We start from the raw sequence: 26,351 nt of genomic DNA on the forward strand, positions 1-26,351 counted from the left end.
GATCGATCATCCCAATGCCGGGATCTCTACTTGGAGTCTTGGTAGATTGCATCTTCTTCTCTTTGCAGGTTATGAAGACTATGTATTCGGAGTTTGCAACCAGTGCATCCCATTTTGGTTTGGAGGGTGTAGACGTGTTGGTGGCCTCGGCAATTGACGGTAAGCATTCCTCTCCCGACAGTCTGGTGTTTTGCGCTTCATTGACCGTGTCAGTTGCGATGATGATGAAGTCGTCGGGATCTAGCTACTCTGGCAGGAAGACAACTAGGAAGGAAGCGGTCTCCTAGGCTCGGGAAGGCACCGGTAACTCGGGTAACTCCGAGTTTATTCCACTTTCCCGGGATGTGTCTACTGCGATTGAGAACGGTGAACGATTCCGTGGAAATTGATATCAACTAGTGAACTGTGTTGGGTTAGGTTTGTGTAAGGGAATCTAGTTGAGGACAATTAGATGCGGTTATTTTGTCGGATTCAAAGTTGTAACCGATACCTGATTCTCGGTTCGGGCCGGTTTTTTAAATATTAAATATGTTACTTAAAAAAAAAATTCATAGATAGCGAAAACATTTGACCAACTTCTAGTTCGTTAGTCAAATACATTAAAAAAATATTCATTATCAGGCTACAATATAATAAAATCCCGAATACATAGCTTAATTTCTCAAAATAATTTTTTAATTAAAAGTCTCAACCAAAGTACTTGAAGATCTGATAAAAGAAAAAGTTACACAAAAGACGATGATTGTTTTTTTTTGTCAACATTGCTTTTATAAAAGCTTTAACAGTACAAGAGGATTCGAAAGCCCAATACAAACATTAAAAACCCAGAAGTTAAAGATAACTATTATACAAAAGATACACGTGCCAAGGAAATGGCTGGTCTTTGGGTGGTGAGAAGCTTCCCGAGATATCCAGTTCTACTCACCGGCGTTCCGTTGAACTTTCCGATCATCCCTCTGGTGGTCTTTTTGGAGATGGCGCATGAAGATCTTTCGCCTCTTTCGAATCCGTCTTGAAACCCACATGCAGTGCTCGCCGGTTCTTCTAATTTGAACTTAAAATGATCCTCGATCATTAAACTCTGGGATGGTCTGATCGATTAAAAAACAGATCATATGTCGGGACGTTTTATAACAAAACCCCAACTTTACTTAATCCACTTCCAATCGATTGATTTCATCCATTAACTTCGACTCTCAACCAAGAAGGATAAACTTCCCAACGTATTTCAACAGGAAGAAGATATTACTCTCCGATGGAAGAGATCTAGCACTCAAAGATCACAAGAGAGCAAGTCGAAGATCCGGAATAAGAAATTAAACTTGCACGGGGAGGAGATATTCAAGCAAACCGGAGATAGAAAATGAAGACATGATGAGAAGCTCCGATTAGCTTGAGTTACACAAAATTGCCTAGCGAAGCGGAACCGAAGTCGCCTTAGCGAAAGCAAGATCCGGCAAGCGGAAGACCTAATCTATCATGAAGATCGATTGTATTTACAACAAAAGCAAAAAGTGGAAGATGGTAACCGGCAGCGAAGGCCACACCGGCCACCGTCGTTGATCTTTTACTAAACCGCTTTAGAGAGAATAGAGAGAGAAGAAGGGGTTTTTTCCTCCCGATGATCGTTTAATTTGTATATATAATTTAAAAGTATCTAATTTTCAAAATAATTAATATAGCAGAAAATAATTGCTTAAATTGAAAATAAAAGTTAAAAAGAGATTAAATTTCTTATATATTTACAGATAAATGTAAAGTTATCAAAAATAAAATGCAAGTATCAGTAGTTATCATTGTAAAACAGATGACAAAAAACAATCATTGTGACTATTGAGTTGAACCGAACCATTCCGGAAAAGAAATATTAACGAATTAGGTGGTGTGTAAAATTAAGTAAAAGAAACGGAGACCTGAGGGTTCAACCACCCCTCCTAACCCATGGCACAACGAAAACAATTAAATTGGTCAACGATCTCCGACGATAACCTCTCCGGATCCAACAAACGGTCTTCAATCCCTGGGCAAGAAACCCGTTACTCCGTTTCGATTCCTGTTGATGTAATCATCAATATCTTGTCGAGACTCCCATTGAAGTCTATAGCTCAATGTCGTTGCGTGTGTAAGCTCTGGTCTTCCATAGCTCGCCGTCCAAATTACAACCTGCTGTTCCCTATCAAGTCTCCCGATGAGACACCGAGGATCCTATTCGCCTTCAAAGTCGGATCTAACTTGTTCTTCTACTCTTCGCCTCAACATCATCAAAACCCTGATAACAACAACAACAACAATTCAGCCATTGTAGCCACTCGTCACGACATCAACCTCGGCTCAGATTTGCAACAGTTATGTCGGCCTGTTCGGGGTCTGGTCTGTAGTCAACACATTGGTAAGAATTGGTCGTGGGCTGTGATTTCTAATCCCATCACGGGAGAGATTGTAACCACACCAAAACTGACCATAGAAGGTATCCACTTGAAGGAGCGGGTAAGAGGCAAAGCAGACTACTGTTTTGGATATGATCCTATCGATAAACAGTTCAAGGTGTTGCGTATCACCAGGTTGTGTGGCAGCCCTGAACACAAAATATCTTTTTACGCAAAGTATCATGTCCTGACATTAGGGACCGGAGCATGGAGGAAGCTCCAATGCAGCACACTTCATTACCCTCTAGATGAAAACGGGATTTGCGAGAACGGGATTTGCATCAATGGTGTTTTGTTTTATCCAGCCTTGGTTAAACATAGAAAACATATGATTGTTTGCTTTGATGTTAGGTCTGAGATGTTCAGCTTTGTCAGCGTTGATTACGTTTTAGGATTGCCCATCCATAGATATTCCGTTCTGATAAACTGCAATGGTAAATTAGGTGTTAACTTTTGTGACGCTGCCTGTAAGCATTTTGAGTTGTGGGTATTGGAGGATGCCACTAAACATACATGGTCGAAGCGTATCTACGTATCGCCTCATGCGTCGCTGAACTGGGACAACTATGTGCGCCCTGCTGGAATGATTGGTAGCGGAGAAATTCTGTTATACCGAATGTATACACACAATCCTTTCAACATCTTTTACTACAATCTCGAGAAGAAGATTATCAGAAGAGTAACATTTGAGGTCCCAGTATTGGAAAAGTTTGATCATTTTGGAGCTTTCACATTTGCAAACTATGTAGAGGATGTGAAGCTTATGTAAGTGCTTTAATCATTTGATCTATCTCTGTCTCTGAAACAATCTTGAATGAATAAAAAATGTGTTTTACTTTAAGAGAAAATCTTTATTTTGCCTCTTGTTGGCTTAAAACAGATGAGAGGTTGGTTGTAATTTGATGGCTTGATTACTCTTCAGCGTGAAGTTGCCTAACACTGGAATATCACAGATTAATTAATATAGCAGTCCTGGTATTTCAAAACCCTGATATTCTCTGTTTTTAGATTCCTTAGTTCATCTTCTTTCTTCGTGTATTTGGTCCACGTTTCCTCAACCCTGTCTACAAAAACAGAGAAGAAAGATTCTAACAAAATCTCTTTCCCTTTCTTCTGACTATCTAGTTTCCCTAACTCGCATGGGCATAAAGAATGATTCGAGAATCACAAAAGCATAAGAATCAAGATCAGAGATCTTTGCTGGGAGGATATTTAGGCATGAAGCTTTGACAAAGCGCAACTAAGGAGTGTGGTTGAAGAATAAGATCGGGTTTACTTTAACTGAACGAGCCTCTTACGTTTGGTCACAATCTAGGGGTTAGTCCACCGCCATGACGAACCAAAAGCAGCAGGTCGCCCACAGTGATGTAATTGAACACTTTGGTCTTATCCAAGTTCATCTTGTAATTTCTGAAGTGCTTTGTATCAGTTCGTGGAGTATTACACAAGTTAGTACAGACTTGTGTTAAGAAGATGGGATGTGTTAGATTTTATGTTCTGTGAGGTACAAATTTTATTTTATCTTAGAAAAGGAGAAATATATTTGTTGGAAAGTTTATATTTAATGTAAATAATATTTATTTGAAAAAGAAAAGGAAATAGAATTATCCCTTATAAGAAAAATATTTTCTTAGAGAAAAATTTGGAGTGCAACTTTGTGATTACTACGAAAGCATGACGTCCATCATGAAGAAAAATAACTCCCAGAAAAAAAAAAAAAAACAGAAGGCAAGCAATTGAAATAGTTGCCGACATACTTGTGTTTTGTTTATATCAGAACTGGTCACTTAAGTCACTGGTGAGATATTAAAAAGCGAGGACAGAACTGATTCAAGAACAAGGAAACAATTTTTTAATTTGAATTGATGGAGACATATCAACAAAGGATGTCTATAACAAGACTACCTCATCTTGATTCATCCAATTATGGATATTGGAAGGTTCAAATGCAAGCTTTTATCAGTGGTCTTGATGAAAATTGTTGGAGTTCTATTGAATTTGGTTGGAGTCATCCGGTGATGGTTGATGATAAGAAGGTTGAAGTTCTTAAGCCAAGAAATCAGTGAACTGTTGCATAGAAGAAGACCTCAAGTTGCAACTCTAAGGACAAAACTTCGATTTATAATGTTATTGATGCAAGCCACTTCAAATTGATTTTTCAATATGCTTGAGATCAGAAAGCATGAAAAACATTGGAGAATATGTTTGAAGGTACTACAAATGTCAAGCTGGTTGAGACATATTCAGTGTTAGCTAAGGAGAAAGTCAAACTAAAAGCTCAAGTTGTTGAAACACTTATATGTTTAAAAGAAAGAAGAAGCATGACATGCTACTGCTTAACTTGCAAAAACTTAAAAGGCTTGAAGGTGCTAATAATGGGACGAAACAATTTGATAATTTTCTCAGTATTCACTATTCAGAAAAGTGATCGATGTGAAATCGAATTTCAAGGGGGGTATTCTAAAGCTTAAGGTGTTTTTGTATCAGCAGAAACCACTTTAAAAGTGATTCTTGGGCAAAACAACTTATTCAAGATCGTATCAATGGGTGTCCGCTTGAAAGTTTAGGATTTTTAGTTGTTAACCTAAATTCACGACCTATTCAAGAAACCACGGAGAAAAACATACAATCCTCCATATTCGTTTTTCCTCTTTGATTTTTCTTTTGAGTTTGAGAGTATACACAAAATTAGTTTTGTTAGGCTTCTGATAGAATGACGCAGTTCAGAATATTTGTGCAATTGTATTCTCAGAATCTGAGTGCTATAAAACCATCGCACTACTAAGCGTTTTAAGATAAGGAAAGAGATTAATCATCTCGACTCTGAAATTCTTTTTTATTCCTTTGTTTCGGTATTATAAATTACAATTTATGTTCTTTTAATTTTTATAAATATCAGTTGTTCCATTGTAGTAAAATAATATTCTTACACTCTTAATTTTTTAAATATTGTTTATATTTTTGCACTAACAATACTGATATTTGTAAAATGTTGTTTTTTAAGAACATGTTAAAGATGTTGGAATCAGATCTATAGGATTATTTCAAAATTATCTTTCTACAATCTTAATTCTGTAAATTTTCGTTTGTATTATTATACTAACGAAAACTGATTATTTTGTGAAGTGTTTTGTTATTAAAACAGGATTTGGAGAATCTATCCTATACTAAAAAGGTGAATATGGAGTGTTTCTAGCCTGTCCACGTAGGATAATATATTAGACCAATCAGAACATTTTATTTTGCCACGTGAGCACTTCTTATGTCGACTAAAGAACCTTTAGTCAATACTGATAATCCGTCGGAATTCACATCGTTCACTCCGCAACGTCGTTTGACGCTTCGATTTATCCCCTGAGAGAAAAGAAATTGGTGAAGAAACCGAAAGAACAGAGGAGGAGGAAGACAAAGAAGAACGAGATAAGAAGATCACTGATTTTCTCTGTTCTGAAAGTGGTTGTGTTGGCTCTGTATTTGGAGTTAGGGTTTAGTTTGATGCGAAAAGGGGTTTTAGAATCTGAGTTTACAGAGGAGATAGTGAGGATCTCTGATGACAGATCTCATTCTGGTCGTGATGTTGGCGAGAAAGTGACGATCTTGGAAGATGAGTTAATGGGTTTTGCTAAAAGTATAAACTTTTTGAGATGCAGAGGTTCCAATTCCAATTGGAGAATCAATCAGGTAAGTTTAAATTTTAAAAGCTTAGCTTAGCCTTTTATATTTCAGTTTTATTTGTTTGATTGAAAGTTTCTGCTTTTTTCTTTGTAGGATGGTCTGATGTTGAAGTCTAGAAGTGTCTATAAATCTGTAACTGAAGAGGTGAATGTATGGGGATGGCCTTTGCAGACAGGTGGATTGTTTGGTACTGGTTTCTCCTCAAGTTCGTTCACCGTGTTATCAGGCCGAGTTACTAATGTTACTAAAGCTAATTCATTTGACTATCACATTCAAAATATCTATGCTTTTTGTTTGTTTAGTATATCTGTTTTTGATGATCTTCTTGAAGTGGTCAGAGGGGAGATTTGGTTACTCGGTACGTGAGGCCAACATTTCGTGGGGGAAAACTAAATGGAGCACATTGGTTCTGCAACTAGATCATAGCACATGGGTTCTTGAGTACAGTCTAAGCTTTAGATAACTTAACTTCATCAAAGGTTCTTCAATTGACACGTCAGACACGGTTGTTTTCGGCTTACAAATAATTATCAGTCCAATAATTATCAATCCAGCCACGTCTGTTTGTTTCCAGTGAACTAATGACCCATTATGTAATTTGGTTGCAGGTCCAGACAAGAAGCTCTAAGCAACAATACAAGTTTCGAATATGAACAGACTTGCGTAACTGCCGTTGGCTCTGTTTCCTCTCCATTCAGTCAACTGAGTTAATCATCTTAATAATTGTTTGCAATCAAGTTCCCCCATTATGTGCTATTTAATTCAGCCTATACCTTCTATATATGTAGACTCTGGTGTATATATATGGTCACTGTGCTCCAGAGGAAATGGCCCGTTTCTGCATCTCCTTATCTAACGAAATCTTTCTGAAGTGAAGCATCAACTCATGGCGAATTCCAAAATCCACCTTTCCATCTTTGAGTGCATGGTAGTAGAGATGATATTTGCTTTTCTTTTCCCTTTATAACATGTTTTACTTACCTACTGGTGTGTTCACCTTGATCAGGACCACAATCTGTACCAGATAACGCAAGAAAGGGAACAACGACCTTTCTCTGAGGGAAAAATAAGTACTTTTATGTCTCAGATGCTTCAAGTCCTCGCACACATGCATAAAAATAGTTATTTCCATCGGCAACTGAAACCAAGTATGTATATTTTGTCATGTTGATTCTCAATGGCCTCTCTTTTACTTAACAATTGTTTTAGTTTATTTTTGTTCTGAAGAGAATTTGCTGGTGACCAGCAATATCCTCAAGATTGCTGACTTTGGACTGGCTTGCGAAGTTGCATCTATGCCTCCTCGAAAATGTCTCACCAGTTTCAGGTATGGTCTTGAATATTGACACCTAAAACAATCAAAACACTTCTTCTCTATGCAGACCGTAGGGTTCCAGCTGAAAGTTTCGAGTGAAGAAAGCAAGAGGACAGCTTTGGAAATACAAAGAGTGTAAAGGTAGGCTCAAGAAATGATATGTAGATGATAGAGCACAAGTAGTGTATTATTATTGTTTTTGAAGGAATTACAATCTCAGTATTTCTAATGACCTTGAGCCCAATTACAAGAGATTTCTCTCAGTGTTTCATACAATCCTAGAAAATGGCCAACCCTAGATGAAGAAGATGAGTACGTTACATAAGATTCAGTTGTTGGCTAACTGATTCTAACGTTTAATCAACTGAGTCACCTTCACACAGTGCCATGCCAGCTTCACTTCCAGCTCATCAATCAGCCTGAGTTACTTATCAGTAGTGACCTGAATTAATATTAAGCTAATCGTCTAATTACTTATTGGTATTATACGAATTCTTTGTATACTTATGCTCACATTCTTTTGAAGGAAAATTATGACGATAAATCAGCCATTATAGTATGACTAATTGCGAGGTAGAAAAATGGTTTTCAAAAGATTACTACATTTTCATGTGAAGCATAACTAACCAAAGTTAATAACTACAATTATGCCAAAACATACAACGACGGTTCTTTCATCCGTTTGTATTTCTTTGGTTTTGATCCAGCGGTGGTTCTTACACGATGTTGACGATAGGTGGACGTATTAAATTACGAAGGGATATAAAACAATCAAGCTAAAGAATCTTAGCCATTGGATTCAACTCCCACACTAAAAAATCTTTAATTAATTAATCCAAAGCTTGAACAAAAAATAAAAATAATCCAAGCTTGGTTGATATATTTAGATCACCATCAATACATCTTACTTACATTTAATTACAAAGACAAAAATACCAAAATTTGATCAACTACGAGATTTTTAAATATATTCAAGTAATGTTTAAAGCTCCGTGACAAAACCTGAAGCAACGACAATGGCTGCTACCACAGCTTCTTGAAACTCGGAGTTAACAAGGTAATAAGAACATTTCTCTTTGAGGATCACATGATCACATTCTTGAAGCCTCGCTTCTACCGTCCACAGTTGTTAAACACATCTTACTTACTGCTACAATCAATTACTTCCCCAAAGCATTGAATCCTCAACATAATCCCATCGATGTTCTTCTTCCCCTCCCTCTTCTATATAACCTTATGAATCCATTATCCATTCAAGCCACACTTCTCCGCTTTTCAACACAAACAGATCATACAATGGCTTTTAGATTATATGTGTTCAAATTCAAACTTTTTTATAATTTTGTTTTATAATTTTTTCAAATTTTTAATATTTATTTTTTATTTTATAAAATTTTAAATCTCAATCTCAATTTCTTCCCCTTAAATCTAAACCCTAAGGTTTTGATTAGTTAACCTTAGGGGTATAAATGTATATTTACCTCTTTTATGAAACATTTTGGTCATTTTGGTTTCATTTATGCAATTTGGAGTTTCATTTGACTATCAATTGAACATTGCTTGCTTCTTTGATTTTTGCCTGATTTTTTAATTTTCAGGAATTTAAGAATTGTTTTGCCGGCTGCAGTTTATTATTAATCTTTGCGTTTAGCTTTCCTCATTAGCTTGCATGGATTCTGTGTTAAATTATTATTCTTTCAAGTGTAAGAATTTAAATGGATTTAAATCATTGACGGTATAATTTAGCAAGTGTTGTTATCGTTCAATTCTTTGCACAACCATTTAGAAATTTAGTTGTCGATTGATTTTTTTGCAAAATATTAATTGCTTGAACGGTTTAGACTTTAGAAATTCTGCTTGGTATCTTGAATTTTATTATTAAATGGTCAAAAATGTGTAAATGCTTGACTTGGTTAAAGACAACTTATTTTTTTAATTATCAAGAATGAGAATGACTAACGTTTTGATTTTTTGTTCAGATTTGTTGGAATAACTAAATTTGATTATTAAATGCTTGATCATGAGAAAGGAAAAATGATTCAAGTTTCAAATACGGTGAACCATAGTCCTAAACAACATTTTGGTTCTTAAGGGATCATGTTATATGAATGTAAATGGATTCGTGAATCGACGTCTCAAATTAAGTTTGGGAGAAGTCTATCAAATATGAATCATTTTCCATTAGAAAATATAATGTTGTTGATAATGATCAAAACATTCATATTTTATCAATGCTTAACACGATTCGGAAAAAAAAAAAGATTGACCAAGTCAAAATAATGAGTGATCTCATATCAATATGACTGATTGAGTATTGTAGTTTTTAAACTCAATACGGTTGAGAATAACCATATATAATGGTGGTTTCTGATGCTATAAATAATATCTTGTCATGATATGTATATTTGCTAAAAAAGCAAAAATATGGTTTTGAAAAAATCCTAAGCATATAAGTTGGATTTAAAAATCGACTTGAGAAAACTATGAAAGTAGTTGCATGAAAAGTGTAAATTTTTTAGAGTGAAATACATTTTTTAAGAAAATTGCAATAATTTTCAAAAAATAATTATTCATTTAAATCTAAATGAGTTGTAGATTAAGTTTCTAAATTCTTAAGAGATGTTAAATGTAAATATGCATATTTTTGAGCTCTCTCAAGAAATGTGGGGAAAGCTTTGTTTACCATATAAAATCATTGGCAAGATGTCAAATGAACCTAGTGATACTTATCACATTATGATTAAAAAAACTAGCGTCATTCACTGATTTTTGTGTATAATGATTAATTGTATCCTGAAAAAAAATGACAAAAATTGTTAGACAATTGATCTCCACTAATCTCAAGAGATTATGTTCACTATGATGACAACCTAGGATTTTTTTATTAAAAGTGCGTCATGAGATCATATTGTTATATCATCGAGAGGAATGGGTTAGCCTGTGAATTAAATGAGGTTTTGCGGTAACTCTACCTAACTGACTGGAGATCCCAAGAAATAGGTTCAAGGAGACAACTAAGTCAAACTAAATCTGCTCAAAGCACTGTAAGACTTCGGTCTATGCTCAGTTCCTATGATGATTAAACAATGCTACATGTAAGGAATAGAAGATAAGCATTTGCTTTTAATGATTTGAGTCCAATGTTTTGAGATATGAATTGAGTAGTACATGAGGCCATTTCTAGGAGAATGAAGAAAAGACTATATTCTCTAAGTTCACTCATAATTAACCAGGAATGTTCACGGCCAAAATGAACACGATAGATAAATTAGTTTTGCGAGAGAATGAAGCTGTGTTATAGCTATTGTCTCGGTTTAGACGTCATGGCCACATCCTGTTCGAGTAAATCCGATAGTTATTAACAATGACTTGTTCAAGGCTGAAATATGCTACCAACTCATCGTGCAGTGGATTTTTCGTTCGTATTCTCAAAAGTCATTTTTTTTCTTTAATGTGTCTAGAGTCATTTCTATTCATGTGGGAGATTGTTGGAACTCGTTTTTGACAAAATGATGTGAAACTTTTTCCGATGGGTTATTCGACGGAGACGTATGTCGAAATGATCGGAATGTGAGCATGATGTAATCATCATCGTGAGCACTTTGAGTTAGTGTATTCGTTTGTCAAAATCAAAGTTGTGTTAATGAAAAATGGAGGTCCAAAGTGAATAATATACAAAGATTGCATAGCTTTTAATTGGGTTAACTATATAAATTTATCAAATGAGTCACTTTGGATATTTAGATTTGAATTTAGATTTAATATGTTTTAAACCTGATTCATAAAATAGTTTATGTTTCTCAAATATAAAACTATAAATCTAATAAAGTATATTGGTGTATTTTATTTGGTCAAATACTCATTATGACTTTGATATCTAACGCACAATGAGTCATGGAATTAAATTCCACTAGCGTAAGACCTGCGCCTTGCGCATGATGAAATATATAACTATAAAGTTGAAGTATCTGCCTTTTTAGGCTGTCCACGTCACTCTGAAGAGGGGGGGGGGGGCTTTGTTGCCACGTGGCACCTCAACAATATTTCAAGTCTTCGAATGTTTTGTGACTAAACCTTCCAACTTTCGCTGGGCCTTTTTCCATTTGTTATTTTTAACTTGTGTTTGGGCTTTCTTCACATATCATTTAATCGAAGCCCAGTAAGATTTAAGGTTCATCTTCTTATCTTTCAGCTTTGTATCTCAGCTGCCGATTTTCCAATTAACGCGACGTCGATCAAGTGACCGTAACGTTTCCAACTTGCGTTAATACAAACTTTAATACTAGCTTCAACTTGATTAACCCTCTCCTCCCACTCTGAAAAACATTCAGTCGACCTCATCGTCTCCCAAAGTAACCTACTTAAACTCGAGTATAAATCTTCCAACCTTCAAGCCATGAACACCACAACGTCAACCACTCTCAGGACATTTATCCATGTTCATAACTTAGTCCAACAATGGCGAATTCCTGCATCTTGCGTGCGGATTTGAAAGCTGGCAGCTGTGCAACCACAACCGAGGTCCACTCTCTGCTTGGATTCTGGGAGGTGAGGAATGCGAAAAAAGGGGCGAGCTAATTAATGGATGTGGACATGCTCCTCCTTGACGAGAAAAGGTAATCACCACAGTCTCATATTAACGCTTTATACGAAACTCCTATTTTCCAATCTTAATATTTACTCCTGCCAAGCAGGATGCGCTTATCAAGATGTTTTCAGTGAAGCTTCAGTTTACACGTTAATCTGTTTCGACGTGACATCAGCTGTTTTCATAGCTCAAGTCTTCCTCCAATACACAAAAGAAATGCTTCTGCTACTTCGAGTTCTGTTACAGGTTAACAGCGCCTGAAGAAGAAACCCTAGACTAGCGCCTTTAAATCAACGCAAAACAACCTAATCATGTTACTTGATCTTTACGTTATTTACTTCTTTAAAAACCCCAACTTCGTTTTAGCTAAATTTTGATTCCAATAAGATAAAGTGTGAACTGGTCCTCTGGAATTGAATCTAAAGATATTACAACTACATTGTTAACTTGACAGTAGACAAAGATCCAATTTTAGTGTATCACTGCCTCGCTATGTCACGGGTAAATCTCTCTCTCTCTCTCTCGCTCTCTGTCTCTGTCTCTCTCTCTCTCTCTCTCTCTCTCTCTCTCTCTCTCTCTCTCTCTCTCTCTCTCTGCGAGTTTTGATTTCGATTTGCTTTTGTCTTGGTAAAGAAAGTTGGAGGAGGCAGAGAAGCTTGATGGAGGAGGACGGATAAGAAGCTTCACGGGGTGGAGGAAGATGGACGAACAGACGGTGGAAGAGGCAGGATGAAAAAGGCGGAGGTTTAGTTTAGGTTTAGTTTTGTATTTTTTGTTGAGAGTTCAACAAGAAGACGGCGGCCTCTAGATTAGGTTTAGTTTTGCATTTTTTTTTTAATTTTGTTTAATGGTGTAAACCAATTTGAAATTACAAACCGGTTCAAATATTTTGTAAACCTGTTTTAATATATACATTCTATGTTTATCTATATTTATATGTACTTTTCAATTTTGTAATGTAATACCACAACTCTACAAGAAAAAAGAGTTTTTGAAGAGTCTTTTGGTCCTCACTTAGATCCCTTTTCCCACTTAAATTTTGTGGGCGTGATCTACAAAGAGACATTCCTTTGATGGTTTCCGTTTTGTAATGAAAGATCATAGATATTATTTCTTTTCTAGAAGATTAGAGAGATTTTTGCTCAATTAAACCTATTTCCCTGTAAGGTGTCGGTTAGATCGCGCTCTAGCAAATGAGGAGTGGCATACTCTATTTCCCTGTTCTTACACAGAATATCTAGGTTTGGTGGCATCCGATCATCGACCAGTGGTGGCGTATCTAGACGATAAAGTTCACAGAAGGAAAGGGCAATTTCGGTTTGATAAGAGGTGGGTAGGGCAAGAGGGGCTTCTGGAATCCATTACGACGGGTTGGTCAGATGATAGGATTCGTAGCGAGGATGATATAGTAGCAAAAATTAGCAATTGTCGACATGAAATTGCAAAATGGCGGAAAAATAATCCACCTTATGGCAAGGAGAAAATAAGCGATTTACAAAAGGCCCTCGAGGAGGTTCAGACAGATAATGCTAGGTCACAGGAGGATATTGTGGAGGTCTCCAGAAAGTTACAAGAAGCTTATAAGGATGAAGAAGATTATTGGCACCAGAAAAGTAGGAATATGTGGTACTCTTCGGGGGATCTAAATACCAAGTTCTATCATGCCTTAACTAAGCAACGACGAGTTCGGAATAGGATTGTTGGCTTACATGATGCTGCGGGGAACTGGATTACAGAAGATATTGGAGTGGAAAAGGTGGCTGTTGACTATTTTGAAGAGCTGTTTAGTACCACTTCGCCGACAGGATTTGATAGTTTTCTCTCAGAGGTAACAACGGGTATCACTCCTCAGATGAATCAACGATTGTTGAGAGTGGCGACTGAGAGTGAGGTAAAAGAGGCTTTGTTTATGATGCATCCAGAGAAGGCGCCAGGACCGGATGGTATGACGGCTCTTTTTTTCCAGCATTCCTGGCATATCATTAAGAATGATTTGGTAACAATGGTAAATAATTTTTTGGTGTCTGGGGACTTGGATCCACGGTTAAATATTACTAATATATGTATGATCCCAAAGACGGAGAGGCCTACTAGGATGACGGAATTGAGACCCATTAGTCTATGTAATGTCGGGTATAAAATTATCTCGAAGGTTCTGTGCCAGCGGCTGAAACTTTGTCTGCCGTCTCTTATTTCGGAAACGCAATCGGCATTCGTGGCAGGGAGGTTGATAACTGATAATATTCTTATAGCTCAGGAGATGTTTCATGGATTACGGACTAACAAATCATGTCAAGGAAAATATATGGCAATTAAAACGGATATGAGCAAAGCGTATGATAGAGTGGAATGGGACTTTATTAAAGCTTTACTAGAGAAGATGGGTTTTGATCTTCATTGGATTAAATTAATGATGGAATGCATATCATCGGTTCAATATCGGGTTTTACTAAATGGACAACCAAGAGGCCTTATTATTCCGAATAGAGGGTTACGGCAAGGAGATCCGTTATCTCCTTATTTATTTATTTTGTGCACTGAGGCTTTGATTGCAAATATTAAAAAGGCGGAGGATGGGAAACAATTGACAGGAATGAAGGTAGCTCGAGCATGTCCTTCCATTTCACATCTACTGTTTGCGGATGATAGTCTTTTCTTTTGCAAAGCCCAGAGAGAGGAATGTCAAACTATTCTCAGAATCTTAAAGGAATATGAGATGGTGTCAGGTCAACTCATTAATTTTGAGAAGTCTTCGATCCAATTTGGACATAAAATTGAAGAGTCCAACAGACAGGAAATGAGAGACATCCTGGGCATTCAGAATCATGGAGGAATGGGAACTTATCTAGGATTACCAGAAAATCTTGGGGGTTCAAAGGTTCAGGTTTTTAGTTTTGTGCAGGATAGACTAAACAAACGGGTTAATGGTTGGACTTTTAAGTTCTTTACAAAAGGAGGAAAAGAGGTGATTATTAAATCGGTGATTACGGCATTACCAAATCATGTGATGTCTTGCTATCGATTGCCTAAGGCAACCGTAAAGAAACTGACAGGTGCGGTAGCCCAATTTTGGTGGAGCCCCGGGGGAAGTACGAGAGGTATGCATTGGAAATCTTGGGATAAAGTATGTGTTAGCAAGGAGGAAGGAGGACTGGGTTTTAAAGACATCACTGATTTCAATACAGCGATGCTTGGTAAACAGTTTTGGCGATTGATCGAGAAGCCAAATACTTTATTTTCTCGAGTTTTTAAAGGTCGATATTTCAGGAATGCCTCACCCCTGGAACCGATTCGCTCATACTCTCCGTCATATGGATGGCGGAGTATTACATCAGCTAGATCTCTGGTTAGCAAAGGACTAATCAAACGGGTGGGATCAGGATCTTCTATCTCTGTATGGAATGATCCTTGGCTCCCAACCACTCGCCCGAGACCAGCAAATAAAAACCAACACAATCTTTACCCTGACCTCACAGTGGCTTCTCTTATAGACCCCACTTTGGGAATTTGGAACTCGCAGGCACTTCAGGCTCTAGTGGATCCACAGGATGTGAAAATTATCGAGAGTATACGACTGAGTAGATATCAGTTGGAGGACAAAGATGGATGGCATTTCACAACAAAAGGGAAATACACGGTTAAATCGGGATATCAGGTAGAACGAGTTTACCCGGATAGAGCAAAACCACCAGCATTTTTTGGACCTACGGTCGATGGTTTGAAATCATTCTGCTGGAAAGTCAGGTGTCCACCAAAGCTTAAACATTTTCTCTGGCAGTTGGTGACAGGGTGTATAGCGGTTAAGAAAAATTTACAAGCGAGAGGGATAACTGGCGATATATGTTGTACAAGATGCGGAGCTGAGGAGGAATCGATAAATCATGTGTTTTTCGAATGTCCTCCAGCACTTCAGGTTTGGGCTCTCTCAAAGATACCATCAAATCCAACTACATTTCCCACACAATCCCTTTTTGCAAATATGGATCATCTTTTCTGGAGAGTCTTTCCGCAGTTAGATGATCATCAGTTCGCATGGATACTATGGTATATCTGGAAAGGAAGGAATAGTAAGGTTTTTAGTAATCTGGATATTGATCCTAGGGATACGCTCAAATTGGCGGAAACAGAATCAACCCTTTGGGCTGAAGCCCAACTAGTGAATGAACAGAGAATGGTCCCACAGGAAGAGATTAGGTCTTCACTGTTAAATCCAGGACGATGGTGTTTCACAGATGGTTCCTGGAAAGAGAAAGATACTTTCTCCGGCCAGGGTTGGCACAGCACTTTAGAAGGCTTCGCTGGGTTGCTGGGGGCGAGGAATGTTCGGGCTAGCCTTTCTCCTCTACATGCGGAGATGGAAGCACTACTATGGGCTATGGAATGTATGAGGAATTTACGTCAATCTCAGGTTACGTTTGCAACGGATTGTTCTCAATTGGTGAAGATGGTTTCGGAACCAGAAGAGTGGCCAGCGTTTGCAAGTTATTTGGAAGACATCAAAAGTCTGAGAGCAAGTTTCCTACAATCAGAGATCGTCCATGTACCAAGAGCGCAGAATACAAAGGCGGATAGCCTAGCACGCAGTGTTAGGATTCAGCCGTCTTTCGTCGTTCACATGGATCAATATCTTCCGGCTTGGTTTACAGAGTCTATATGAGTCTGTAAAGTTGACGACAAAAAAAAAAAAAAAAAAATAAACCTTTAACCAAGTTTCTTTTTTTTCCTCTTTAATTATACTAGAGATCATCTCCGCGCGTAGCGCGGATAATGGATTTTTATTTTTCCATTCGGGTATTTGTTTAGATTTTTAGATATTTTTCGTGTTTCGAGGAGTATTTTTATGTTTATCGAGTATTATTTGAGTCCTAAATATCTGAACAGATCCATACCCGTTACGTACAAAAAATAACAGATATTTTATAGGTATTTGAATTATGGAACCGAAACCATCCAGATCCGAAAGAAACCGATCCGAAACCAAATAATTTTTTTCTAAATACCTAATTAGGTCCAAAAATCCCAGACCTAGCAAAATTCATTGATTCGTTTTACAAAATTTTGGGTGGAAAATACTCTTGAGGTTTGATCAATAATGTTTAATAAGACATGGCTCATTTATATTTCAAAATTTGATGGTATATAAGATAATGACCCCTACGTATTGAAACTTCGGTGACGTTATATCAAATGTATATATGTTAGATTGAAGGAAGTTGATTTAAGTAAAATAACCATTTGAAACATTCCATATATGTAGTCATGATCTTATTAAAGTGGGTGAGATTTATTTAAACTTTAGAGGACATTATATGATTGCTATATAATAAGGGATAGTTAATAATATTTAGTTGTATACAATAGTTTGGACTAAAAAATAAATAGGAACAACAATTTTTTGTAAGTAGATTTTTTAGGACTCTTTCTTTTTTAATAGTATTGATAAGAGAAGTATATTTGGTGTCTCGAGATTTGATATATGTTGGTCCATTAACTTTTTGATATATGTTGGTTAACTTTCATTTTTAGATTTTTTTAACAAAAGCTTATTTTTGATGTATGTTTCTAATTAATATAAAATATTATTGACATAAGATGTATATTTGGTGCCTCTGAGATTTGATATATGCTCATTATTTCATTATCCGTACGTAACTGGTTATCAAACATAATAACTGACTCTATCTTATCATAATAATTATATATGTGCTAAATAATTGATGACGCAGAATATATCTTGTTATTTTTGTTATTTATACTGACTCGATGTAGCTATATATATTATTCTAATTTTACTGGTTTGTCATGATGTCCATAATTTTAGGTTTACTCATATTTTTTATGTTCAATTAATAATTTTAATAGATAATGTTAGTTATTACCTGATAATTTATTATTATCTTCAGAATAATTAAAAATAATTAACGATAATACGATATTTGAATTTATATTATATTTAAATTAGTAATATAAATATTATATAAATATATATATATTATATATATATTTATATTATATTTGGTTTAGTAATATTAAACTATATATATGATAAATTTCTTAGGACTATCAAAATTATTTATTGCGATAATTTTTGAAAATAAAATGGCGAATAATTCTAAAATATTTGTACTATTATTTTTGAAATGATTTTTTCGCACTCACGTTAAAAGTTAGAACGTTTAAAGTAATTATCTCTTAATAAATAGTTAGATTAGATTTGTTAATATATAATTACCTATAAATAAAAAACGATTTTAATTAATTCGATAAATATCATTATCTAAAAAGATTATAGATTATGCTATCCCAAAATATTTTACATAACAATATTCTAAAAATCCATATAAATCCTTATATATTTTTTATGTGTATATAAATTTTTTCAAGTTTATTTTACATAATAAAAGATATTTTATTAAAATAGATTTTTTAATCGTATATAAAAATGAAAATAATTTATTCTAATGGTTTTTGAATTGATAATATACAATCTATTTATAAATTTTTGTAAAATTACTAAGCCCGCAAGTGCGGGCAAAACACATAGTGTAATTAATTTCTTATGTTTTTTCGGAAGAAGATTTTATCAAAAACAATTGGGTTTGACTTAATGTTTGGGTGCAAAATTTATGCCGTCAATCACGTTCGTATAATGGTGGAATATTTATGGTACATTAGGATTTGTAAAATATTATGTTTCTATTTTTTATTTGGAGGTGAGCGTAAATTGTTTTTTGGTAGGCGATATATATTTTTAACATTGCTTTAATGTTTTTTTGGTCGGTGATATATTTTTAACATTGCTTTAATGTTATATCGCTTAGTTTATTCAAACTTGAATTGTATTTTAAAACTTTGATTGCGTTAGTGTTGACATTAGCAAGGCAAGATATGTCCGTGTTATGTATCTAATTGATCAGAGAAGGGGTGTTGCCTCAATTGTATAGACTCATCTGAAGGACAGTAGGCATTACAAAAAAAAACGAAGTTGTTCTGTAGAAGCAAAGTCTAAAATAACCAAAAAAAGCATAGTCTTAACTCAAACTGAAATAAAAAGGGCGACCACTTAGCATGTATGAAATGAGTGGCACAGGTGGCAGAACCTCTGGTGAGACAATCTTCGTAACGGTTATGGCCTGAATCTTGCCTGTCAAGTTGAGCTTAGACACGTTGACCCTGAACTTATGTGTTTGGCCAATGGTGTCGATTAATGCTTGGGGGACAGGCATTTGATGGCCAGCACCAAGGTCTTGATTAGCCTAAAACATTCGAGGAAGAATAAAGTTAGTTTTAGATGAACTGGGAGGGGGTTTGAGTTGATGGCTAGGTACCTCAAAGTAGTTGTTAACCAATTCTGCCGGATGCTTTCCTGTCAACTCACTTCCTGCATCACCAAATAGGACAAAAACAGCCTGGTCATTTTTTCATAGACAGAGATCTTTGCGAGATACCTGAAATAAAAGTAAACAGAAATCAAATTGTAGAAAATGAAACATGATCGTGAAAAAAAGAAAGATGAAACATGAAGTTGGGAGGTTAGAATGCACACTTCGCTACACCAGACACATTAGTTTTGCCGCACTTGGCGCACATTAACGAAGAAGGACCTCTGGTGGCCTTTGTTTGACAACCGCTGCAGCCAATATAGTACCATGCACTGTCACGCTTAACATCATCAATTGTGGCTATGCAGTCGAAAGAAGCTTCCTGCAATAGGTTAAAGGCAAGTGAATCACATGAATATTTTTTTCACAGAGTTATCTTGAGCTTGTATTTTACCTTGGCATTTTCCTGCTTGATGTAAGCATAGATCTGCCCAATTGTCATTGTCTCAGACCTAGTAACCTCATCTGCATTTACCCGCTTTGCAATCTCTGGGTTAGAACCCAACCTGAGATAATTTACAAAACATGAGATTGAAGGCTCACTCAATTGAGTCTGAACAGAACACTAATTGGAATTGACAAACACAACACTGTTGTCTCTACAGTGACTAACCAGCTGAAGTAATCAATCGTGGGCTGGATATCTTTGTCAATAAAGACACGGGAGGAGGCCATCGAACTGAGAGCTAAATTACATGTTCTTGTGGTTAACACATTAAAACACACGCATGCATGTCTGAAAGTTCGGAAAGTGAAGATGACCACATATCACAGCTCAACTCAATGTAACACAACAGCAAACGAACGCAACCTAATGCTTTCTGAAACAATCAAGCATTCACATTTTAATGAAAGTGTAATTGATAAAGGATGGATCATAAACCTGAGAAAATTGACCCAGGTTATTTTAATTATATTGGATCACAAACGTGTTTGATAACTTGATAAGCAAACAGTAGAGACCGAAGACAAACAGCATGGCAAAACATTAACGTTTGTATTATCAGTGGTTCGGTGATGATAGGGATTAATTTTTTTTTTTGTTCGGTGATGATAAGGGAGTAACTGATTACCTGCTATAACTTTTGGGTTAACGGTCGTGACCAAAAGAACGGTGGGAGTGTCCTCACTGGATGTGAATTTCTTGTAAAAGTCCTTTGCAGTCTGGTCCCAAAGGTAGAGCTTCATAACAGGTCCACTGTAAAAGTATATTTAAAACAGAGAAAGATTTAATAAGCTGTCCTACCGAGTAAGTTTTGCAGTGCATTAGGGCGTCAGCCCAATATATAACCTTTATTTTATCACCAAACTAAAACAACTTAGCTGATTTATTTTGTAAAACACAACGTATGAATATATGTTTATATCTATATGATTCAGATATATTGAAATCAATAACAAAAAGCGATCATATTACTAATCTCATATAAAATAAAACATGAAACAATACTAAACATGTATTTGGAGATGACAGCGAGCTAAAATTATAACGAATGAAACACATACTCTTTTGATTGCAAATGAACCAAAATACGACGCGTGCTGATTACTTCGGCTTCGTCAAGGACGGGGCGGTCAATGAGAGACTGACCATTCACCAGCCTCAAGTGGCCAACGACATCTAAAACATTGTATATGAAGATTAGTAGAGAAGCCCCAATAAGAATCAATACGCAGTTTGAAAACTAAATGAGAGCAGATTTTACCGTAGAGATCGCCCCTGAGACCACGGTGAGCTTGGAAATCCTCATGTGTGTGGAACCTGAACCTGTCGGTTGGAAAAGAGACGGAGACGGGGATGTCGTCGAGAGGAGCAAGAACAGAGCCGTTCGAGAATGAAAGTGTTTAAATTCTGATCAGCGACGCGGTAAATCTCCTTGCTTGTGGCAGCCAAAAAATTCTGAAGGGTGTAAATTGCTCCTGCTTTCAGATGAGGCAGGTATGTTGGAGCACGAGAAGAGGAAATGAATCCTTGCATCACAGTCCCCTGCAGGAGTTGAAATAATTCAAGTTAAGGATGGTGGTTTATAATACAATGGAATGAAAGTTGAAGATTAGAACCTATACATGTTCGTCGATGAGCAAGAGCTCTATCCCAATGAGGGTCCCATTCGCTATATTTTTTGCCTCCCAAAAGTGGATTACTCGAAATCGGAGCTGTGACTCTGATAGTCCTGGAGAAATGTCATTGAAATACATGGCGAGGGGAGCTTTTCCGGTGGTAAGCTGAGACTTTACGGCGGATTTCATTGCCATAGATTTTTTTTTTTTTTTTTTTTGCAGAGTAGGTTTTTTATTTATGGTAGAATTAGGTTTAGGGATAGAGCTATATATAAGAGAAGTAAAGGGGGAGATGGATCACAACATCGAAGACCATCTTTAACAGTGTAATTGATTGAGAACGTAGTGGGAAAAAAGGCAGGCGTTGGAGAAGATGAAGTGGAAAAGTCGGAGGTGGAAGAGTCGGAGGAAAGCTTTCGACGCTGGAAGAGAGATCAGATTTGTGGGCATGATAACCTGAACAATAAAGCCCATACGAAACAATACAGCCCATACGAAATCTGAACAATTAAGCCCATACGAAGCAGTCATAATGACGTGTCAAAAAAAGAGTCTCTGATTGGCCAATTTTTCTATCCAACGTGGATACTCTAAAAACTCTCCCTCAGTCCCTTTTATTATTGTTTGATTAGTGAATGATTATTATTATTATTTAAGCTTTACGGATTCATTAATTTGCTTTGTATTCTAAATCAACAAAGACAAGTTTTTGAGTGGCATGTGTAAATAAATTCTGTAGCAATGAAGGATGGTCCAGTAATTTAGGCAATGTGTCTAAGAATATTAGATTATTAGCGGGATCCCATTATTAGCTGTATCCATCACAACTCACACCTCCTCAAGCAAGTTTGCTTTGCGTACAAAAAATCAGCCAATGATGTGGTTGAGTTGTATGGATGATTTTAAATTCGATTATTTTAAAAAACTATAAAAAAATTACGGATTCTTAAAAAGATTAACTTTGATAGAAGAGATTTGGAATGGTTCAAGAGAGACGCCAATATCTGAAAATTAAATTATTACGTATAGAAAAAATTGGATGATGGTCGGAAGATAATAAAAATGGTGGGAGGGGAACAATATTTTGCGATTTGATATTAGTGAAAAACAAAAGGAATGGTTATGTTTGTTAAGCTATTTTATAGAATGCAACACTTCAGAAAGCTGCCAACTGTCTTAGATGTTTAACCATCACACCAGCTTATAAGATCACCTGGAGAGGTTTAACAAAAAAAAAAAACGCCGGGAGAGTAAAACAATTGGCCGAAAAACTTCCTTAGACAAGTTGTATGGCATGAACCCATTAAACATACCATTCCAAACATAAACATTTGGTTAAGAGTCTCTGTCAACCAATTGGCGTGCGTAATCGATTATCGTGATCGAATAACAAATGGCGACAATTTTCGAACCGACATAGTCATTGTGTTCAAACTCATGAGCTAAATTTTGTTCTGGATCTTACATAATTCCGAAAAGGAGATTAGCTACTCTTCCAAAAGCCTCTTCGGTGATTTAGAAGCTAAATTTGTTAAAATACTTAAAGTTGGTGAAAGGTCAAAACTACCAATAGAGACGCCACAATGAAAATCAGATAATAACGGAAGCATACAAAAAGATACAACTTGAATACATAACACAACACCTTCTCAGAGACTTAGAAGATTTGACAATATAACTTCTTTACCATTCAATTGTATTATTTCACTTACGCCAAAACATTCAAGACATCAAGTTTACATTGGCGTTTTGATTTTTTTATGAGGAAATGATATATATGTTCTTCACCCGTTAACAATTAAAAAAATTAATAAATAATCAAATCATAATTTTTTAAAAAATGTAAATGAAAATAAATATATACAAAAATAACCATCTATAATTTAGTGAACTACATAATATAACCAAATACAAAACAGAACGAAAATATTTAAATTCAAAATATATACAAAAATTCATAAAAATGCAGTTTGTGGAAATCCATTAACAATCTTTCTTTCACGTTTCATTAAAGAAAAGTCAATAAAAATTCAAAAAATGAATCTAATAATTGTTGGCATATTTTTATTATTAGACTCCAGTTACAAGAAACTGACAAAATATCAAAGATACACACAAAAGATTAACACATAATTTAAAAAATATTTAAAAAGTAATTGAGAAACAGAATATAACAAGATAATAACTAAGAACAAATTAAGCATAAGAGCATAAATGAAAAAGTTCATGATATAATAAGAGATTAATGACTCTCAACAACAACAACAGTGGCAGGGTGCAGGAGAGCATCGTCCTATCAACCCAACTAAGCTTATGCTTGACGCTTTCAAAGGCATTACGGGGTCTCATGGGCTGGGTGGTGTTAAGGGGACTGGAACAGAAGGTACTGCTTCTTCTTCAAAAGCTCGCAAGTCGCTATCATTTGACGAAGCGTTGCCTGAAGTTCAGAGCGAGGAGATGGGTCAAATGGAAGTGGCGCTGACAGATTCTCTGCCAGTACAGGAACAAGTTGAACTTGGTGGGGAAGCTAAAGCGGCCGCGGAGCAGACTTTGCATTCTGAGGCGTTGGATGAAGCGAACCTGATGATTGATGGAGTGATCCTGTCTGATTCAGAGCTTCAAGTGGAGGGAGATGATCTCGAGGACTGGGAACATGGTGAGATTATGGATTTTGCTGAGGAAGATGATTTAGCTGTGGGCGATCAAGATTTGGGTATGAAAGAGTTGGGTGATCAGGAGCTGGGAGATCAGGAGCTGGGTGATCAGAAGTTGGGTGCTCAGGAACAGGATGATACAGTTGATGAGGTGACTGTGAAGGTATTAGAGAATAAGAACGGGGAGGAGCCAAATGATGAGAAGGCGCCGAAGAAGAAGAACATGAAGCAGGAGGCAGCTACGGCAAGGGGAGTTAAGAAACGTGTGGGGCACGCCTTTGCCTCTCCCCGCAAGAAGCTTATGGCGAAGGTGGCTGCGAAGCAGGGGGGACAAGGCTAAGAAGGGCCCGCCTAAGGCATAGAACCCAGTCGTGTAAGGGGTTTACAGTTTATCATTTTCCTTTAAATAATGTTGGATTCAGTTATGAAATCCGGTAGAATCGAGTCTGGTCCTAGTGGTTTAATCTTTATGTCTTTCAGTTCATTTAGACTTAAGTATGGTTATTTCTTTGGTAAGGTTTGGTCGTATCAGAGTTATGATGTGTTCTTCATGGTATACGTGTGGTCTAAGGGTTTTAATAAACGTTTTTCACTTTGGCAACAGCATGGTTTTGATATGGTGTTGGTTTATAATTATCTTGCAATCTGCTTTGGTATGATCTTTATTGCTTTCTTGATAGGCTGGACTGATAAGGTGATCATACGGTCTAAGGATGATTATAAGGTATTACGGGTTTTATCCCATTTTGGTCTCCTTCATGCGAGTAAATGGCATAGGAAGGTTTATCAGGTGTTATTGGATTCGGCTAGCCAAAATATGGTCATGGCCTTACTTGGTTTTTGTCTAGTTGACACTAAAAGGAGACATCATATGGACGTACGGATCTCGGGTGTTTTGTTCACGGTTCTGTTATACTATGGTTGTATTTTAGTTTTCTGTTTATGGAGCTATATGAAATTGATCTCTTGGTACGTATGGCTTATTGATCAGATTATGCGGTTGAATATTACTTTCGATTTGGTTTGGCTATGCTTGGCTGCTCATGTGTATGGTGGAAATGGCTTGTTTGGAGGACATTTAAAGTTTGGTTTGTTATTGGTGTTAGAGGTTCGCAAGGCAGTTGAGGCTTTGATGTCCGTGGTGTTTTTTGAACGGATGATACGGTCAAGTAGAAATACTATGATCAAGAGGATCAGTTTTTCCAAAATTGTTTATTGTTGAATTATGAAAATTCTAAGTTGGAATTGTCAAGGTTTGGGCAGTCATTGGACTTTCAGTTATCTACGAGAAATTTGGTCAAAATATAAACCCGCTTTCCTCTTTCTATCAGAGACAAAGCAACAATTTGATTTTGTACAATCGGTTCAGTTTCATTTTGGCTATAGTCCCCTTCATACGGTTGATCCCCAGGGTAGAAGTGGGGGCCTCGCTCTTTTCTATGATTCATCATATAAAGTGACCATTCTGTCATCAAATAATCGTATTATCGATGTAGAGACATAATATGAAGGAAAACGGATATTTAGATCTTTTATTTATGGGGAACCAAATCAAAATCTGCGAGATCATGTCTGGGAGAAAGTAACTCGAATTGGTATAGCTCGCGATGAACCATGGTTTATTATTGGAGATCTAAATGAGATTACAGGGAATCATGAAAAGGAAGGAGGGGTCTTGCGGCATGCAGATAGCTTCATATCTTTTAATAATATGATTGAGAATTGTGGTTTGTTAGAGTTCCCAAGTTTAGGAAATACTTTATTATGGAGTGGGAGGAGGAACAAGAAAGTGGTAAAGTGTCGTTTGGATCGAGCTTTAGGAAATAATGAGTGGCATAATTTGTTTCCATGTTCTCATGTAGAATACGTGAAAATGGTTGGGTCGGATCATAGATCCATTGTGGCTTCTATTGAGAATACAAAACTAAAATTTTGTCGGCAGTTCCGTTTTGATAAGAGATGGATAGGGGAAGAAGGTCTTATGGAATCTATTAACAGAGGCTGGAATTCGAGACATAGAAGGGGAGATGGAGGAATCGTTGAAAAGATCCATAATTGTAGGCATGAGATATCGGTTTGGAGAAAAGCTAACCCACCATATGGAAAGGATAAAATAAATACATTGCAAAAGGCTCTTGAAGAAATTCAGAATGATTTCTCCAAAACAAATGATGAGGTCCTGGAAGTTTTTCGGAAACTACAGGAAGCATACCGGGATGAGGAACAATATTGGAAACAAAAGAGTAGAAC

At 36.4% G+C, this 26,351-nt stretch overlaps 3 protein-coding genes across 8 annotated transcripts; 2 read left to right on the forward strand and 1 right to left on the reverse strand.

Annotated features, from left to right (window-relative positions):
• The first annotated feature begins 642 nt into the window (after positions 1-642).
• On the forward strand, positions 643-4,158 carry LOC106374754 (putative F-box protein At1g53550). 3 transcript variants are annotated; one of them, XR_007318520.1, is made up of 3 exons: positions 644-3,191; positions 3,307-3,401; positions 3,552-4,158. XR_007318520.1 is itself a non-coding variant. In XM_048745851.1 (2 exons), exons 1-2 carry the CDS (start codon positions 1,942-1,944, stop codon positions 3,580-3,582), a joined length of 1,281 nt encoding a protein of 426 aa, XP_048601808.1. In that variant the 5' UTR covers positions 643-1,941; the 3' UTR covers positions 3,583-4,158. The 3 variants fall into 3 exon arrangements, 2 of the variants coding, with proteins under 2 accessions (XP_048601808.1, XP_022550650.1); XM_048745851.1 differs by lacking the exon at positions 3,307-3,401 and having other exon boundaries at positions 643-3,191; XM_022694929.2 differs by lacking the exon at positions 3,552-4,158 and having other exon boundaries at positions 3,307-3,404.
• A 1,510-nt stretch (positions 4,159-5,668) lies between these two features.
• LOC106374757 lies at positions 5,669-7,679 on the forward strand. Of its 4 annotated transcripts, none has more exons than XR_007318522.1 (5): positions 5,669-6,107; positions 6,195-6,341; positions 6,433-7,029; positions 7,108-7,249; positions 7,311-7,679. XR_007318522.1 is itself a non-coding variant. In XM_048745852.1 (4 exons), exons 1-3 carry the CDS (start codon positions 5,922-5,924, stop codon positions 6,562-6,564), a joined length of 465 nt encoding a protein of 154 aa, XP_048601809.1. In that variant the 5' UTR covers positions 5,685-5,921; the 3' UTR covers positions 6,565-7,029; positions 7,108-7,679. The 4 variants fall into 4 exon arrangements, 1 of the variants encoding a protein (XP_048601809.1); XR_007318521.1 differs by having other exon boundaries at positions 7,348-7,679; XR_007318523.1 differs by having other exon boundaries at positions 5,672-6,107; positions 6,433-6,807; positions 6,890-7,029; positions 7,108-7,679.
• An 11,356-nt stretch (positions 7,680-19,035) lies between these two features.
• On the reverse strand, positions 19,036-22,070 carry LOC125579933. The gene is made up of 6 exons (XM_048743844.1): positions 21,093-22,070; positions 20,000-21,007; positions 19,781-19,892; positions 19,551-19,708; positions 19,383-19,452; positions 19,036-19,260 (listed from the first exon to the last, which is right to left on the reverse strand). The coding sequence occupies exons 2-6, from the start codon at positions 20,059-20,061 to the stop codon at positions 19,036-19,038; spliced, it is 627 nt and encodes a 208-aa protein (XP_048599801.1). The 5' UTR covers positions 20,062-21,007; positions 21,093-22,070.
• Positions 22,071-26,351: the final 4,281 nt, after the last annotated feature.

This window comes from Brassica napus, chromosome C1, assembly GCF_020379485.1.
Source record: "Brassica napus cultivar Da-Ae chromosome C1, Da-Ae, whole genome shotgun sequence".
NCBI lineage: Eukaryota > Viridiplantae > Streptophyta > Magnoliopsida > Brassicales > Brassicaceae > Brassica > Brassica napus.

Coding starts and splice junctions, on each gene's coding strand:
- LOC125579933 (XM_048743844.1), bottom strand. CDS start 20,061: ATGGCCTCCTCCCGTGTCTTTATTGACAAAGATATCCAGCCCACGATT. Junction 19,893..19,999: donor ACGATTGATTACTTCAGCTG/GTTAGTCACTGT, acceptor AAATTATCTCAG/GTTGGGTTCTAACCCAGAGA. Junction 19,709..19,780: donor TCAAGCAGGAAAATGCCAAG/GTAAAATACAAG, acceptor AACCTATTGCAG/GAAGCTTCTTTCGACTGCAT.
- LOC106374754 (XM_048745851.1), top strand. CDS start 1,942: ATGGCACAACGAAAACAATTAAATTGGTCAACGATCTCCGACGATAAC. Junction 3,192..3,551: donor GTAGAGGATGTGAAGCTTAT/GTAAGTGCTTTA, acceptor CTGACTATCTAG/TTTCCCTAACTCGCATGGGC.
- LOC106374757 (XM_048745852.1), top strand. CDS start 5,922: ATGCGAAAAGGGGTTTTAGAATCTGAGTTTACAGAGGAGATAGTGAGG. Junction 6,108..6,194: donor CCAATTGGAGAATCAATCAG/GTAAGTTTAAAT, acceptor TTTTCTTTGTAG/GATGGTCTGATGTTGAAGTC. Junction 6,342..6,432: donor TATCAGGCCGAGTTACTAAT/GTTACTAAAGCT, acceptor ATCTTCTTGAAG/TGGTCAGAGGGGAGATTTGG.